This window comes from Aedes aegypti, chromosome 3, assembly GCF_002204515.2.
Source record: "Aedes aegypti strain LVP_AGWG chromosome 3, AaegL5.0 Primary Assembly, whole genome shotgun sequence".
NCBI lineage: Eukaryota > Metazoa > Arthropoda > Insecta > Diptera > Culicidae > Aedes > Aedes aegypti.
In genome coordinates, this window is record NC_035109.1 from 371,050,846 (window position 1) to 371,069,034 (window position 18,189).

The window sequence follows — 18,189 nt, forward strand, 5'->3', positions numbered from 1 at the left end:
TGATCCTTGAGACACGCAAAAGTGTCATTTTTGTTACGCTGTGTAATTACACACTTGCTAAAATTCAGGAATTTTGACACTGATGCAATGAATGGACACCCTAATATTAAGGCTAAACACTAACGAATACTGCATTCCAGCTACAAGACGTTTGTTTCCCATTTAAAAGTTCAAAATCATGTACTTAAAACGAAATTAAACTATCGTGTGCAGCGCAATTGAACATTGACGGTAGTTTTTGTCAATGCTCACCGCATCAAAACAAAGGCGCCACTGTATATAGAGTTAACATTGTGGCAGCATTGCTGTTCTGTTAAACACACAAGGCTACCGTGGCGCCTAGGACAGGACGTGACAGCTCAACTAAGACTGCCCCGTTGTTTTTCAGCCGAAAAACAGGTTGAAAATCAAAACCGGCGATATTTTTAGAGAAAATTGACACCATTTCCATTATGTTGGTCTCAATTTGGTATTTTTTCTATGTATTAGTATTGTATGAATACATGCTATGAACTTTACATCGAATATAAACAGATTTGAAACAAAATGATTTCATTAAAAAAATACAAACTTTTGATGCTAACTCTAATCTATGAACTAGCAACACGGCCGGGCTAGCAACAAAGTGCCCTGTTGCAAACCAACTGAACGATGTGAAAGTAGGCTTTTGCCAAAACGACCAATGAGAAGTGGTCTTTCTTGACAGGCAATTGGTTTCGTTTCTGTACTTTGACCTGTCACGTCTTGTCTTAGGGTGGCGCTATCTATGCTTTCCATAGCAGCCTTCTTGGTTATTTCCATGATCCATTCAAATAGGACTCAAATTGTTACGTCACGAGCCAAATATTTCCCGCCATAAAATAGCTTCTACCGTAGCCAAATCTAAATGGATTTCAATTTTTTTCTCAACGAAAATATAGATTTATGTTATGGTTTCATAATGCGAGGTGAACTTATTAGAAAAACTTAGTTTTTCTTTGTGAATACTGAAGCGTTCAAAATTTGGCGCACCACCACCAGCTGTAGCCTAATTTTTTGGTTATGGAGTAAACGCCGCGAGATATGCAATGCCCATTGTTGCAGAATATAATCAAAACTGACAGAACAAAATGCAGTTTTGTACTCCAAATGGCCTTTTCTTTGATAAAATCATTATTAATAGTTATAGTTTGGATATAGTTATATCACGCCTTCAATTACACGCAAAAAGCAAAATTAAACATGTGTGCAATAATTGGGCTCAAAGTGTGCAACAATAGAATGCGGGTGTTTTCGAAGTGTGCAATAATTGGATTTTGGCAAGGGTTCATAAATATGGGAAAAAGTCAATCAAATCAATTAAAAAGCACAAAAATCGTTGGGAAATCGATTTGCCAAATATATTTGCTAGTTTTGAGCGGAATTCAATTCAAGGCTTTTTTGACAGCCAAATTACTGACGCTGCTTCCTTGATCGTGCAATAATTGTCAATTTACCCCATATATCTACCTTATATATTCATTTATGTCGATTTAAAAAAAAAAAAACAACATATTAGACACTCTTATGAATGAAGGATTGTTTTCAAGGATATCCAGATTTATTGTAACATAAATGTTCAGTCACTGATCAAAATTTTTAATACAATAAGATTTAGTGCCATAAGTGTTACCTTTGATAGAAGGACGAAAGATTCAAAATATATTTCGAAACATCGCTAACTAAATGTGACGAGAAAAGTGACACATGTTTAATAAGCGTAGTGTAAAAATTTTAAAGCATCGATGAAAGTTACATGCCAAATTCACAGATGCTCAATTACATTATATTCAAATATTACGACTTTCTATTAATTATGGTTTGTAGATTTGGAGCTCGGAAATGTTCACTTCAAACAATTTTCGTGGTAGCCATCTCAAATTCCCGTTTTTTCCCGGTGGATTCAAATTCCCGTCGTTTCCCGCTTTTCACGTTTCTTTCCGATTCGTTGGTCACCCTGCGATTGAGGTGTAAAGCTTTAAAAACCATGGTTTTAACCCCAAACTCTTTTGAATTTGTTTATAAAAATCTAAAGTTTGAAGTAATCAATACTTCAGGCGGTTAGAAGCAAGTGACAAAAAAGTGAAAAAAACAGCTTTGAAGTTTTTTTGGCAAATGAACGAAAAATCACCTAAACATACTGTTAGAAAACTTGAAAACACAAGAATAAGTATTTTAGTAAATTAGTTTCGAAACCGATTAAAATGGCACTTAAAGCCCTTACGTTTAAGCCCCTCAATTTGCATGTAGTTTTATTCGATTTTCATGATCTGTATGACATTATTTGGGAACCCTTGTGAACGTATTTGGAAAGCCTAATTATAACCCTCTTATACCCAAATTTTTATTTTCGATTTAAGTATTATTTTTCGTTATCTAAAATCGTTCTAAACACGTTTTGGGCAATTATTTATTTTTGTCCGCTAATTTTCAAATTTTGGATTTTGATTTTTATAACTTTTATTTTTGAACATCCCTAGCTTTTTTCATTTTTTCTTGAAGCCTTTTCTAGTTGTTGATTTTTGGCAATAACAAAAATTTAAATTTTTACGGTACTTTTAAAACATTAATTTTTTTTTTTTTTTTTCGGAGCGTATTTTATTTTCTGTGTAATTAACGGAAAAACAGGTTTGAAATTATATTAATACCTGAGACTAGACTCGCGGAGACGGTCTTCTTTTTCTGCGATTGCTGAGTTTTTTCTTATTCCATTCATTGTTTATATCAACCTTGCGCAATCCGTTCAAACTTTCACATGACCATCTCAGCAAAAAAATATTGCGTTTGCATCACACCGAAGCATAAACGGCATTTTGAGTGAAACTTCATGTCAGCAAACGTAGCAGATATTATAAATAACTAGTCTTGTGTCTAGATTCATCTGCATCTATGGAAAATCTGCTCCGCTGACTGAGGTTTTAAATAGTAGTTTATTTTGAACACAATACTTTTCAATTTTTCAGCCATAAAAACGATGGGCTGCATTTGACGTTTCGTGACAGCGGGATCTGGGCTGCATATGACGTTGATATTTTTCTCTTCGCGAGTCTCTCTCAGATTAATACCACCAGGCTCTTCTTTCGTGATAGGTTGATCGTAGAAAAATATAAAAGGTACAATTTTTTATATTACACGTTAAATGAACTCCAGGCATTTGTAGGTTATATAAGTATGCAATTTTTCAAACAATTTCTAAAAATACAAAAAAGTTTCAAAAGTCATAAAAAACTTTTCTAATATACCTGTTACGAGTCAAGGTATAAGCCAAAAATAAAACCATTTTGATTTCCGAGCTACAAAAAAACACACAAAATTTCAAAGTGTACCCCGTCTAAAGGCGGGGTTGGGTATTAGAGGGATAAATTATAAAATATCTAGACACATTACTTCTCAAAATAAAAAAAAAATCTGTCGGGAACAGAACTGTAAAGGCATGACCAGATCCTATGAACTAAATCCACTCGTTTTTAAAACGTAGTCAATACACGAACCAACATTTAATGTCTTCATCTAAATAATCGAAATGGTCACATATATCTATAACATATTTGGTACAACATGGCAGCAAATGCGCAATATGTTTTGGGTTGCGTTATTGTTAACTACTGTCACAACATGGTAAAGCCCTCGAGATCTTTTCATATTTACCATACTTTTTTCTACGTATTTGCCCTACAGATGGAAGTTTTGAACGTTTCCAACTCAATTTTCTTTCATAATTTGAGTCCAAATTTGCTTAGTGAGTAACGGAAATCCGAGGACGCCGAGCACGACTGTACACGACTTTATAGGACTAATGATATAATAGCAAGTGCAATGGCCATACAATCAATCGATGTGAATTTGAGATATTCAATACAAAGATAATTATCGTGGAAAAGTACCTGAAGCACTATGTCCCAGAAATAGACAATTTTCTCCAATTCCAGCATGACGTCAGTCGGGAATTACACAAATCAACTTACAAAAAGCACAGCGATCGACCAACGTCATCTTCTTCATCGTCTTGACATTAACGTCCTCACTAGGACAGAACCTGCTTCTCAGCTTAGTGTTCTTATGAGCACTTCCACAGTTATTAACTGAGAGCTTTCTTTGCCAAAGTTGCCATTTTCGCATTCGTCAAGGAAATTTCTATTAAGGAAGTCAAGGAAATTTCCATTACGAAAAGATCCTGGACCGATCGGGAATCGAACCCAGACACCTTCAGCATGGCTTTGCTTTGTAGTCGCGGACTCTAACCACTCGGCTAAGGAAGGCCCAACGTCATCTTGTAGACTGGTAATTACCGAACTAATTAAACATCCCAAAGCTAGTTTTTGTCGGAACGCCCGTACGGAAGCCCTACTTTGTCTAAGCTGAAACCAATCTAGCCGCAAAATCTCTTCCAGCAATCCACCACCAGTTGCAATATTGGCCAGTCATCTTTCTCGCTTAACCGCCATCCACCAGGCCCCTTGTTCCCCGGTCAAGTGGGCGAAGTACGAAAATCATGCAAAAAGTTGTTGTTTCGTTATCGATAAAACCCCATTCCCGCCATCATCGCCGAAATAGACTTTGCCGACACTTGTTCAAATCCAATTTGCTGCAGAGCAGACGGGTTAACCCAAACAAAACAAAGCTATACGGTAGACTGGAGAGACTTCATTCTACCCTTAGAATCCAAAACAGTCTTTTGCAGCGTAATTTTGTAAAATACAGTCAAACCTCCGTGAGTCGATATCTGAAGAGAACATCGACTCATGGAAATATCGTGTCATGGAACTGAAATGCTTTGGAAAGCGCTATGAGGGAACTATCATAGTAGCTATGATTTTTTTGATTTTAGTATAGTACATGAGTAGATATCGAGTTATGGAATATTGACTTATGAAGGTTTCACTGTTTTTCGTTCATACGACAGATGTCAGAGCTGGAATTCCATCAGGTGATTTTTAGGAGCAGTTTGTATGTATCCCCAGTCTCCCCTAGCTACGGATGGAAGGAGGCGGTGGTTATCAATACCTACCTATACCCGCTCTGTATAACCCGAGCCATTTTCGGCTAAAGATAACAGTGATAACAGACTGTTGTTGTTGGGCTGAGATTGGTTTGCGTGCGGTACCTATTTATAGATTAGCCGTTATCCGTCGTCAGCTGAGGAGTTTCGTTGGTGTTTAACCGGATTTGTACACGGAGGGAAATTTGTAATCGTGTTTTTGAATGTCGATGATACACGAGTGGAATCGTTCCATCGAAATTGTGAATTAATTATCGAAATCGGACACGAGTACATGCAACTTTCACATGCCAACGTGAAATCCGAGTTGCCGACCTTGAACAAGTTCATCCATTTCACGTATACGACCTTTAAGGTTGCGTGTGTCTGCCTGCGAAGCCTCAGTGGGTTGACGGGGTCGGAAATGGTTGGTAAATTGCAATTGATAACCACTTTGGACTGCGTATCGACACGAGATAGCACATAATTGCTCAATCGATTAGTGTCGTCGTCTAGCAGGTAGAACTGTCGGTTATGGCCAGTCTAAAAGCAAATATTCCCAAAAAACTGTATAGAAAACGTTATATAAAGAACATCTACGTCGAATGAATGATTTCAAACCATGTTTTGTAAGAAAAATGTCGGAACTGAACAGTAACCATATTTCGAAAAAAAAATCGCTTTGGCCAATATGGGCTACAATAACCAGTTTCGGTCATATTTTTAACTTGGATCATCAAATTAGACAATCACGTTGATTTCTTATGAGATACATGGGAGCTGCAAGTTTGATGGAATTTGATTTTTATTGCAATGGTTTTTATTATCTACTGAATAATATATAATCCACTATGGCCACAATTGCTCCTACGACCAAACAGGTGCTTCTATCCTAGGTAGATTAGGCTCTGTTCTGTTTACATTCCCCCCTGCCATGATGGCCAAGGTATGGCTATGGTATGGTGACGCTGATTGACCGTTGTGATAAATAAATAATGAAACCAAGTAACGGTCGGTGGAATGTGCGACTAGACGCCAAAAGGTTTATGCACGATCCGGTTACAAGTTGTGGACATTGATGCAACAGGAATGATTTATAGTCCATGAGATATAAATGTGGGCTAGTCGGGGATATATGTACAATAACGAAGAAGAGACACTAATTGAATTGCATGCTCTCTGGGGCATCATTGTTCGCTTGAGTTAAATGGCGACTTGTGCATAAACGGAGAACGTAAGGCCTGTAACCTATATTTGGTAATTCCATTTATTATCCTCCATTAGCTTTGTTCAAGGGAACACGCGAAAGCGAAAGTGTTATCAGCGGAATCTTATCAGAAACGGGGTCAGATGTTCTTGTGTTTGAAAATTTGCGAATTTCGCGGATGGTCTAGCTGTTGATGCCGATAGCTATAACAAGTGCGAGGTACAGTACAATTTGTATTATTTTTGTGTGCATCAAGCCCATTCGTTTTACCTTCCCCTTTTGAATCTTTAAAAAGAATGTACAAATCCGGTTATTGTTATTCAGAATTCATACACAAAGAACTGAAAATAAACATAGTAATTCAGACACGTTCTATAGATAGTGTATTGATGACTACTATGTATTTAGATTGGACCCAACCCATATGTTTTATATTTTGGTTCGGAAAAAATATTTCAGGAATGGATGGGTAATTCCGGCACAGCGGATAATTTCGTCGCCTGTGGCATCCTACTCTTCTTTTTTGGCATTAACATCCTCACTGGGACAGAGCCTGCTTCTCAGCTTAGTGTTCTTTTGAGCACTTTCACAGTCATTAACTGAGAGCTTTCTTTGCCAAACTTGCCATTTTCGCATTATATCGTGTGGCAGGTACGATTATACACTATGCCTAGGGAAGTCAAGGAAATTTCCATTACGAAAAGATCCTGGACCGACCGGGAATCGAACCCAGGCACCTGGGTTCAGCATGGCTTTGCTTTGTAGCCGCGGACTCTAACCACTCGGCTTAGGAAGGCATCCTACTAGTGAACTTTTCAATACTACTTGAACATTAGCAAACAATTAAACTTTACTTCTAATACTCAACAAATCTTTGGCAAATTCCAAGATTCAGCAGAACAACTGTAGTATATGCTGGTACCTACCAAAACATCTCTCCCACCATTCCCCATTTCACTTCAATCTCCAGTCGCTGCATCGTTCCCTCGCTCAATAAACCTGTAAGGTAATGGTACAATGCAGCAGGAAAGCAAGCAAAACATTCTATTTTTGCGCCACTAGTTGGTTCGTTTCAATGCCAATTCCGTCACTACCTTAGGGGTGCCTGGGGTAATATGCACTGTAGAGTGGAACGCACCGTGTCAATTTCTCTGTAAGTTGATAAACAACTTGTGAGTGGAAAATATGAAGACTTATGAAACGTTGTAAATAGTTCGCACTCTGAAAATTTTACACATTATACAGTCTTAAGGCCGCACGGGACGTCATCATAATCACCCTATCCATTTCAAGAAGCAAATGCCAAGAACCACTCCATATATCGATGCGATGTATGTATCACTATGATTCTATATATGTAGTGCACAACCCAATAAATTTTCAACTTAATCGGTTCACTAAAACTCGAGATTTGCTTCCACAAAGTTTTGATGATAATTGTTAGAGTGAGCAAAAGATAGGGAAAATAACACGATCTCCCGTGTCATCTTAATCATTGAACGGATGGACTGGATTAATTGGCGATAAGATGATTAGGCAGAATAACACTCTGGTTCCTATTTTACATACAATTTTCTGTTGAGCACACACTCCAATAGTTGGATCAGAACTATTTATCTCAATATTAATGGGGCAGGATCCGTCATTGATTTTGCAACTTTCAAAAGCAGTTTTTTGTTCAAACTCGAGAAAATTTACAGGAAAATTTGTTCACTGTATTCTATTCTCCAACCGAAACACAATGAACACATTTTTATCGAATAATTTTGAGTTTTGAACAGAAAAACTGCTTTTGAAGTTTCGATGACGACGTTGATTACGATGACGGAGCGTTGAACGTTAATGAAAATTTTAAATGAATGGTCGTCTAGTCTTTGGCGAACGAATTATGCACAATTATATTAATAAAACTTCAGTCAAACTCCATGAGTCGATATTGAAGGGACCATTGCCTCATAGAATTTTCGAGCCATTAAACAAAGCGGTTTGTGGAGCCTATCGAAGTAATCATGAAATTTCGTTTGAATCGTTTCAAGAGTCAATATCGAGAAATCCAATCAAAATTGGAAAAATTTCACCGTCTTCTGACAGTACTATGATCCCTTCAGAATCCGTCCTTTTGCTTTAAATCTAACAGACTTTTAAGCATATTTGTTGAATCCGTATCATATTCGTAGAACCTTTTCTTTTATTTTAAGAACTAATTCACCGAATAGTTAAAAGAGTCAACATCAATGTGATATGCTTAAAAAGTGCAAATAAATTATATAATGTTGTCGGCGCACCTAAAAATTCGGAACGTTTTCTCGACGAAGTTCGATTTTTCTTAGAGCTTATGCGTGTCGTTCTGAATAATAGCAACGCTGGTTGATTGCTCAACTTTAGCATGCTCTAGTTTTGTTTCCTGTCAAGCAATCGAGCAATGATTTTTTTTTTTCACATAAATTTCAAACTTCTCTAAGCCCCTGTCAAAAAGTGAGCTACTAAGGATTTTTTTTCTGAAATAATAGAGGATTTTAATGCTTAATTTTTGTTTTTAACTGTTATAATATTTATTATTTCGAACGATTCCACCCAATCACCTCATTCTTGTTTACGGCGAATCCAACTTTCGATCGGATCCTATTCGTTCGAATTTACTGCCTATTTGATTTTGCTGGCGTAAACCGGAATGCAAAATGGTTTTCGGTCTAACAAATGTTAGGTTTTAGGTTTAAATCAAATAAATCATGTGAAAAACTGGCAAAATTATTATTTCAACTTGACAAACATAATGGAAAGATTTCTGTGTGAATGAATCTCTCTTTCCACTATGGGAAAATCAAGCGTTTTACACAGCTATCGAGAACTTATTTTTTGTTCATAATAATCATAATTCCGGCAACTTTGACTTTGAGAATTTCTATACAATAATTGTAAAACGCCAATTATGACGGAATCAAATAGAAATTGACCAGAACAGATTAGCAATCAGGTTTGAAATATCAGAGAGATTTAGAGTATGCAGTGAATGGTTTTTATTCTATTTTGTCGGTAAATATTCAGATGGAAGTTTCACTCTTGCGAAGACGTCGTAGGAATGGGTCGAAAACCTTGTTTGGATTAATAAGCAAATAACAAATTTGAAATATCATGAGCAAAAGGCTCATAAAGTTAGAGGAAACAAAAACTAAAGGAAGTTTAGAAAATTATTTGTATATTGTCAACCAACTTTATCAAGCCATATCCGCTGCACTTGAAGGGTACAACACAAAAATAGAGAATGATTAAAAATCTTGTCCTAGGAATTGTTTTACTAAAAAAAACTTAGCCGATAAATTTACAGCAACATTATTTGAGCTGTTCAACATGTCCTTAAAGGGGAAAATTTCAGGGCAGAAATTATCGTGGCATTGCTTTTATTTCATCAATTAAACGTCAAAAATGTAATCTAACCACATATAGCAGAAAACGAAATACACCACCGTTTACTGTCCAAAATATTCAAACGTCTGATGAGATTAGAGATTTAGGTGTTATTATAGATTCTAAATTCTCCTATTTTGACCATTATGCAGAGCTGGAAGCAAGAATTGGTACCGAAAAAAGTTATTTTAGTGACCAAGTTCGAGAAATAAGTGACTAATAAGATAAGACTTTATATTCTCGGAAAAGTGACTAAAAGTGACTTGAAAAGCAAGCCGTAATCAATTTTATTTCAATTCTAGTATACTGTTTTACGATCAATATCAATTATGATAGGGAATATTCCATATGATCTTCTGCAGGTTTTAAGTACCATATTTGGACATTTTTATTGTGCTTCCAAATTTACAAGATATCGCCTAGAATTTTTTCAAACAGTATAGTTTACATTTACGTAAATAATCCTTTTTAGTAGATTTTCAATATTTTCAAAAGTTTGTGTCTTTTATATTACCAAAGTATTTTATATTGTAAATTTTAATAAGAATTTCGAACATTTGTAAAATTAAAATTTTTGTCATTTCACATTTCCATTTAAACTCCAGCTTTTCTACCTAATATTTTCATGCATTAATCGATATTTCAAATAAAAAATGATGACAGAAGATCGAATTTGATTGGAATACTGCTTATACCGCGTCCTTTAAACGCCGACTGAGGAAGAAATTTTCCATCAGTAAGTTTAAGGGAAGGTATTCACATTCTTAAAATGTTTTAAGTTCCGGAACCAGACCGGATTGGGGTGTAACTTTTACTCACTTCTACGGACAACGGCAAACCGAACTGGGAGATTATCACTCAACTAATACAGGGGGAACTTGGGGGTTTTCTCACTTGGGAATAAACACGACTTGTACGTTTGAGGTGTCAAACTGAAGAGAGCCTCTTTGGGCTTGTTTATTGTAAATATAGTTCGACAGCAGTGTTGCCAGTTTCTGCTGAATAGTTTATGGGGTGCTGAATACACTCATAAATGTTTTTATACAAAGTATATAATTTCGATATACATCAATTCTAAGACATCCTCGTGAATTAGTACTTTTCGTTTTGCTGTAAATTTTTCATTACTCCGGAGACCGCTTCAGGAGTTTTTTTGTGATTTTTACGATTTTTTTATGTAATTTTTCTAAGAATCGTTTATATACCTTCATGTATTCAATCTGTTTTTTTTTAAGAAAAACCACGAACGAAAAAAAACTGAAACTTTAAAAAATTTCATATTTATTGTGAAAAATTTTGAAAAATCCACGAGGAATTTCTAAAAAAAATCGTAGTGTAATTTCTGAAGAAACTTGTGTGAGTTATAATGATGAATACCTACGAGGATCACTGAAAGATCTCTCGAATTCTTGATGAATATATTTCTTGATAATAAAAGCATATTAATCCATCAATGCTCGGAGCAATAACTGTAATAATTGCTGTAGTATTAACCTTTGAGGGAGAAACCGATACGAAATTTATGTACGTCAAGGTGAGCCGAGATTCTGCTGTCACGAACTGTCACTGTGAGCCCAGATCTTAAACAACGGACAAACATGAAAAAAGCGCGTAATTGATCAAAACACATTTTTGAATTTTTTTTCAAATGTGACAAAAAATCGAATAAAAAGCTATTCATGCTAATTCAAAAAATTCAAAAATAGTGTCACGCTAGCACCTTTTATTTTGATTGAATATAAAGTATTCAAATAAATACTTTTTCCAATAAAAACAAAAATTAAATGCATAGAAAACTTTGGCCCTTTTTCAATGTTTGTCCAGAACGATCAAAGGTACACAAGAAAAGAAAACTAGCGATTTTTATCAAGTCTGCCTTGATTGTCGTTGGCAAGCTGGATTTTTCTTGCAGTTTGAAATAACTCTGTGTCATATTTCGTGTGTAGTATCGGTGCCTCCCTCCCAGGTATTAACTAGTGTGGAACCTTGAATAAAATTCTAAAGAATCTATGCAGGTCTGGAAACTGTATTTGAAAAAATATCAGTGAAGTGTTTGAGTCGCAGTAAAAATATTTTGAATAAATGCTGGAGAAATTTCTAGAGGATTCTAATGAGGAATCCTAGATGCAATTCATCGAGCAATTCTTGGAAAAGATTTTATCCAATAATACCTTAAGTAAGTTTTGAGAAATTCCGGAGAGTAATTATGGATGAATTTTTGAGAGAATCCTTATAAAAATGCCTGGATTAAATGAAAAAGGCGTAGGAATTATTGCAGGGTTTCTTGTAAAAATGTCGATTTTTTTTCGAAAACTCTATAACAAACCTTTGGGGAAAAACTTCTGTAGGGCATGCCGCATGCGCGAATAATCCTAGAAATAGCGATTGAAGAAATCTGTGAAAGAATCAGTGATCTGGAGGAAAAACTGAAATTTTTCTTCAGAGTAATCTTTGTGAAAATTACTGGAGGTAATAGGTAATAAATTTTTAGTATAAAATTGAGAAGAAATTCCTCTGAGCTTCTATTGAAAAATTGCTGGTGGCATTCCTGGTGGAGTTCTTGAGAGTATTCCAGAAGGAGTCTCTGAAGGTTTCTCTGGAGCCTCTAGAATGTTGTACCAGAATTCATTGCAAGCAGATTAACCATTTGCGACGACTTTAATCGACAGCTTCTTTATGAAAAAGGGTTTTTATAAAAATCAAAAACAATATTTCAGAGGGTCTATTTTTTCAAAACCAGTTTATTGGTTGTTTTACAATAGTAAACTGACTGCTTACCAATAGTTTTACTATTCAAAAAGTTAGTTGACTTTTGGATTAATCTGATAAGTATAGAATCAATCAAAATTGCAAAACCATTCAGATTGTATATTGCAATACCAAATTATCTCAAATTTATGCATAAAAATTGAAAAACGAGAACATCAAAAAACAAATTCCGGATAATCGAGTCTAAAATTCCGGATAATCGAATCCCGGATAATCGAATCCCGGATAATCGAATCCCGGATAATCGAGTCCCCGGATAATCGAGTCTCCGGATAATCAAGTCCGACCTGTAGTATCCAAGCCTTTAAAAAAGATCTGCTTACCTGAAAATATACTATTTTTACTAGCTTTAATCTTTTCCTACGAATGTTATTTATTTCATAAGCTCATGAAGGATACCCAGCTAGTACTGGGAATCGTATTTGCCGTTCCCATTTTAGCAATCCTAAGTGCTACTTCCTTATTTAAACAAGTTATTCGGAATATTGAAAATAACTTAAAGTGAATTGACTGAATACCATAAGTTGTAACAGCGGCGCAGCCGAAATTTTTTTTTGATTGAAGAAATGTTGTGTTACAAAAAGGACATATTCTGCCATAATAATTACTGGTTCGAGGTTTTTTTCATGCGTATAGCGGAAATCCTTTGATAATTCCAGGTTTTTTCCAGGTTGAATGAAATTCCCTGATAATTCCAGGTTTTTCAGGATTTTTCAGGTAGTAGACACCCTGCTAACTTAAAACTAAATTAAGAAGACCGAATTCAGTACTATACCATTTAATTCCACTAGAGTTTGTATCCTTTGACAGATACGCGTATTTCGACCTCAACTGTAAGGCCGTCTTCAGTGTCGTGTACTAGATTCGACTCTAGTACACGACACTGAAGACGGCCTTGCAGTTGAGGTCGAAATACGCGTATCTGTCAAAGGATACAAACTCTAGTGAAATTAAATGGTATAGTACTAAATTCGGTTTTTTCATTCTACTAAACAGCTCGAAGATTTATTATCGTAAATTAAGAGGGCCGATTCAAAATTTTCTCCCGAAAAATTAGCTCAAAATAGTTGAAAAAAGTGACTTTTGGACGAAAAAAGTGACTTTAGTTGAAATGACTTCAAAAAATAGACTTCAAAGTGACTGGTCTCGAAAAGTGACCTAGTCACTGAAAAGTGACTCGCTACCAGCCTTGCCGTTATGATACCATTATTAATAAAGCTATGAATATGTTAAGCTTTATTAAGCGTTTTGGCCAGAATTTTCGGGATCTATATACAATTAAAACCTTATGTATTGTTTGTGTAAGATCAGTTCCAGAATTTTGAATGTATGAAAATACATGAGGGTATAATCGAATCAGTACATAAGCAATTTCTTTTACATGCCTTACGCAAATTAGGCTGGATAATGTTCCCACTGCCATCATTGAGACTCGATGAAAGCTTATTGATTTGATGATTTCATTTGTCAATGATAACAATCGTTTGGATTCCATCAATATTTTATCCAATTTGAATTTCTACACGCCGGCTAGACAGTAAGGGCCGCACGGGACGGTGTTTTAATCACCCTCTCCAGTTGAAGAAGCAAATCTCAAGTACCACTCATTATATCGATGCGAAAATGTATCACTATAATTATATATATGTAGTGCACAACCCATTAAATTTTCTGTTTAATCGGTTCACTAAAACAAGAGATTTGCTTCGGCAAAGTTTTGATGATAATTGTTTGAGTGAGACAAAAGATAGGGAAAATAACACGGTCTCCCGTGTCACCTTAAAAAATCGGAAATTCGATCATCGTCAATCATCGAACTAACTAGGGTAGGTGTACCAGTTATGGCCATAGTGGTTCCCTATTTCGCCATATACGTATGACTTGAATTTATTCACATTTTGAAAGTTTTGCTTGTTTTAGGAGTAAGATAAAGGATGTATCTTGATGTTAAAACATTCAAAAATATTAAAAATGCGAAGGTTATCAAAATTTCACATATGGCCAAATAGGGAACCACTATGACCATAACTGGTACACTTTCCCTATGCAAAATTCGCCCCAATGAATCGAATGATGTCTTTTGACGTTAACAACGTCTTACGGCAATATACTGGGTGTCAATTGAAAATCTAAAATTTTGCGACCGTCACGAAATTATGAAAGATTTTGAACGCTAATAACTCAGTCATTTATCGATAGATTTTAAAAATTTTCCCACCAATCGGTCGGAAATGTATACAGCAATTTCCTCGAATGAAGAAAACTATTGAATATCGACAATACACTATTGAAAATTTGGAAAATGTCGACCCCTTTCTTACGCAACCAATCACGTGCAAGCAGTTTTCCACGCTTCTTTTGCGTTCCGCTTCGCACTATAAAAGCAGACCGATTCCTGCTTCTTCGCTCATTCTTCTTTTTGCCGTCAGACTGTGAACATCGTCGGCGATCAAGTCTCGAGTGCCTTTCGCATTCTCAGCTCAGTTTTCAATGGAACGCGAATGGAACAACAACACGCCGCCACGACTGAAGCCGCTTGTTGAAGCGCCCATCGTCATCGCCACCGCAAACCTCATCGGGCGAGGAGGATTTCTACCAGTGTGCCGTCAAAATGTGTCCGTGTTACGCAAATTCAACAATTCAATCGGCCCTTTCCAAAGCCAACAAATGTGTTTTAAAGAGTTGATTGTGTAATGTTCCTTAATTTGTTCGAGATGGCTGAAGAAAATCGACCAAAGCCGCTTGTTGAAGCGCACATCGTCATCAGCACCGAAAATCTCACCGAGCAAGGAGGATTGCAACCAGTGCGCCGTCAAAGTGTGCCTGTGTTACGCAAATTCAACAATTCAATCGGCACTTTTCAGAGCCAGCAAATGTGTTTTAAATAGTTGATTGTGTAATATTCTTTAATTTGTTCGAGATGGCTGAAGAAAATCGACCAAAGCCGCCAAAATGTGTCCGTGTTACGCAAATTCAACAATTCAATCGGCCCTTTTCAGAGCCAACAAATGTGTTTTAAAGAGTTAATTGTGTAATATTCCCTAATGTGTTTACCACATACTTTCTATAATCTCTTAATTCATCTCATAGCAGCATACAACAATTGATTTATTACGAATAATTGACAATACGGCAATTTGAGGATGTTTCCGAGGACGCTGGGATGCAATATATTTTCTATTGTTAAGGAATGATTCACATATTACGTAACACAAAATTTGCCAGCTTTGGTTCCCCTTCTTTCCCCACGTAATGAAAGATTTTAAATTTTGACGTTAACTACGTCTTACGGCAATATACTGGGTGTCAATTGGAAATCTATAATGTTGCGACCGTTACGATATTTAGTTTGAACTAAAGGAAGGCTGCAACTATGACAATCGACTTAAATTCAAATGCAGAAAATCACTTGTCGTAGTTAACGTCATGCGGTCGTGTCTTGTACACAACCCCCACTGATTTTTTATAATCAGTATTGCGCAGAAATTGATTTGACCATGTCGCGTACAGAGCTAAGACAATATTTTAATTCCTTTATATATAATACAACATAGAATTGAGCAAACATGTAGTGTACAATTGATTGACGAAATAAATAAATAAGTTAAAAATGTTGTTTGGTCTTCATTTTGGCTCATGTTTTTCAAATGGATGTTCGGTTTTCCAGATTTGTGCTATAAAAAATTTGAGTCGATTCATCTATCTTCACTTTAACGGGTGCACTTTATCCTAGGTCCTCCTACCCATTTTGCATTGCATTGCCACCACCACTACGATTGCTCCGTACTCCGTGCTCTTTTCTGGTGTTGTGGTGGGCCATGGTTCACTTTTTCGAAAACACAAGCAAGCCTTCTCGTACCTATAATTTGGCGAACAGGTGACAAAACTGTTTCATGCCATAGGTTTATATATTGAACACAATACATATCGAAATAGATCTCTATCTAGCTATCGAATAATCGTAACTATTGGAACAATTCGCATCTACGTAAATCATCTCACAACGAGAAATTTCCTCAGACAAAGACCAAAAGCTTCAAATGAGCCCTATCCAAAACTGTTCATCCATTTGCCCAATTAAATCGAAAAAGCCCTCCTCAAACCGTTGCGAGTATGCCAACTGTCCGTCGTCGCCATCGTCGTGAATCCGCGTGATGGTTATTAATGTCTTTTAATTGCAATCTAGACTGATGATTGTAGTGCAATAGTTCAGTTCGTCATCGCGGGCTACTCCAACGACAACGCTGAGGCTAGAGCTAAGATGGATCCACCCCACCGAAGCGAGAGCATCTCTACAGTAGCAGTCCGCATCTCGGTTCGAACATAAGGGGGGAGCGAGAAATGGAAGAAAAATATCGTACGATGCAACTGTTCCCCCGCATCTCCCGCGCTGCTGGCTTGCAGCAGTTCTGTTCCGGTCACTCCCCGTCGCCCAATCCCATCCACATGCCATGATTGTGCATTCCGATTACAACAAGTTGCTGGTCCGCGTCTCAATTATAGCCGGCGGCGCACTCGAGGTCAACTTCTGATTGTGCGGACGGAGAGGGACTCACCTCGAATCGGGAACGGTTTGGTCTGGATGGTTTCCGTCGTCGGCGGAAGCATCTTCTTGGTGTCCTCGGACATCACACTGGGACACAGTTGAATTTCACTGATCGGTCCACCGTCGTTGTATTTCCCACTAGTACTCGAAGTGCGCACACGCAACGACCGGGACGCCGCCGGTGGCAACGAAATACCGCCACCACTTGCACCGGTAACCGTCGGCTTACCCGGCGATACACTACTCGACAGACTGTTTCCTACGATTACATCCATCTCGAACGGCTGACAAACGCGAACTGAGCTGATGCTCCACGCTCAGAAGCGGAGCCGAGTAGATACGGTGTATGGTTGCTGAGACTACGGAGAGAGCATTCGCACAGCTGGCCGAAGCTAATCACCAGAAGTGCATGGTCGAGAGTGCGAGGTGCCAGCAGTTCCCACTCACATGGGACTACATGTTGAATAGGCGGGCTATGTGGCTTTGAGCACGCGGTTTGCAAAATGTATAAAGAACGATGAGAGATTCGATTTCGTTTTCTCACAAGAGTGCGGGATTTTCTGCTCTGAGCGGCGCATGCAAGCATGCAAAACAGCGTTGGTAAAATTGCAGATAATTTGCAATAAATTTTGTTTCGATATTTTTCATAATATGAAAAATATCGAAACAAAATTTATTGCAAATTATCTGCAATTTTACCAACGCTGTTTTGCATGCTTGCATGCGCCGCTCAGAGCAGAAAATCCCGCACTCTTGTGAGAAAACGAAATCGAATCTCTCATCGTTCTATATTATAGACAATATTCTAGGTACAATATGAATACAGTGGTAGCCAAACCCTTTTTTTATTTGAAGCACTATTAGATAACTTTTTTTAATTAAATTATGATATTATAAGGACCTTTCTTATCCTCTATGGCTACAAAGCAAAGCCAAGCTGAAGGTGTCTAGGTTCGACTCTCGGTCTGTCCAGGATCTTTTTGTATTCAATTGAGATTTTCTTTATTTCCCTGGACACAGTATCGTTGTCCTGTCACACGATTTACGAATTTCTAAAATGGCAACTCGGGTAGAGAACCCTGTTAGTTAACAACTGTGGAGGGGCTCTTAGAAGTTCTAAGTTAGAACAACAAGCTTAGAAACAGGCTCTGTTCTAATGAGGACGAATGCCAAGATAAAGATGAAGGTGCTAACATTTAAAAATTTTAGATTCAAATCGTGTTAAACTTTTTATGTTATATTATAGTACTTTCTTTTTCTTCTTGG

At 37.0% G+C, this 18,189-nt stretch overlaps 1 protein-coding gene across 4 annotated transcripts in view; it reads right to left on the reverse strand.

Annotated features, from left to right (window-relative positions):
* Positions 1-17,234, reverse strand: part of LOC5577280 (6-phosphofructo-2-kinase/fructose-2,6-bisphosphatase) — a 126,227-nt gene extending 108,993 nt beyond the window's left edge. For 2 of the 4 annotated variants that reach the window (XM_021851039.1, XM_021851038.1), the window contains exon 1: positions 16,934-17,233. In XM_021851039.1, the coding sequence (XP_021706731.1) occupies positions 16,934-17,198 (265 nt within the window). In that variant the 5' untranslated portion in view covers positions 17,199-17,233. Of the gene's footprint in view, positions 1-16,933 lie in introns of all 4 variants that reach the window. The other 2 variants (XM_021851040.1, XM_021851041.1) reach the window with 2 other exon arrangements.
* Positions 17,235-18,189: the final 955 nt, after the last annotated feature.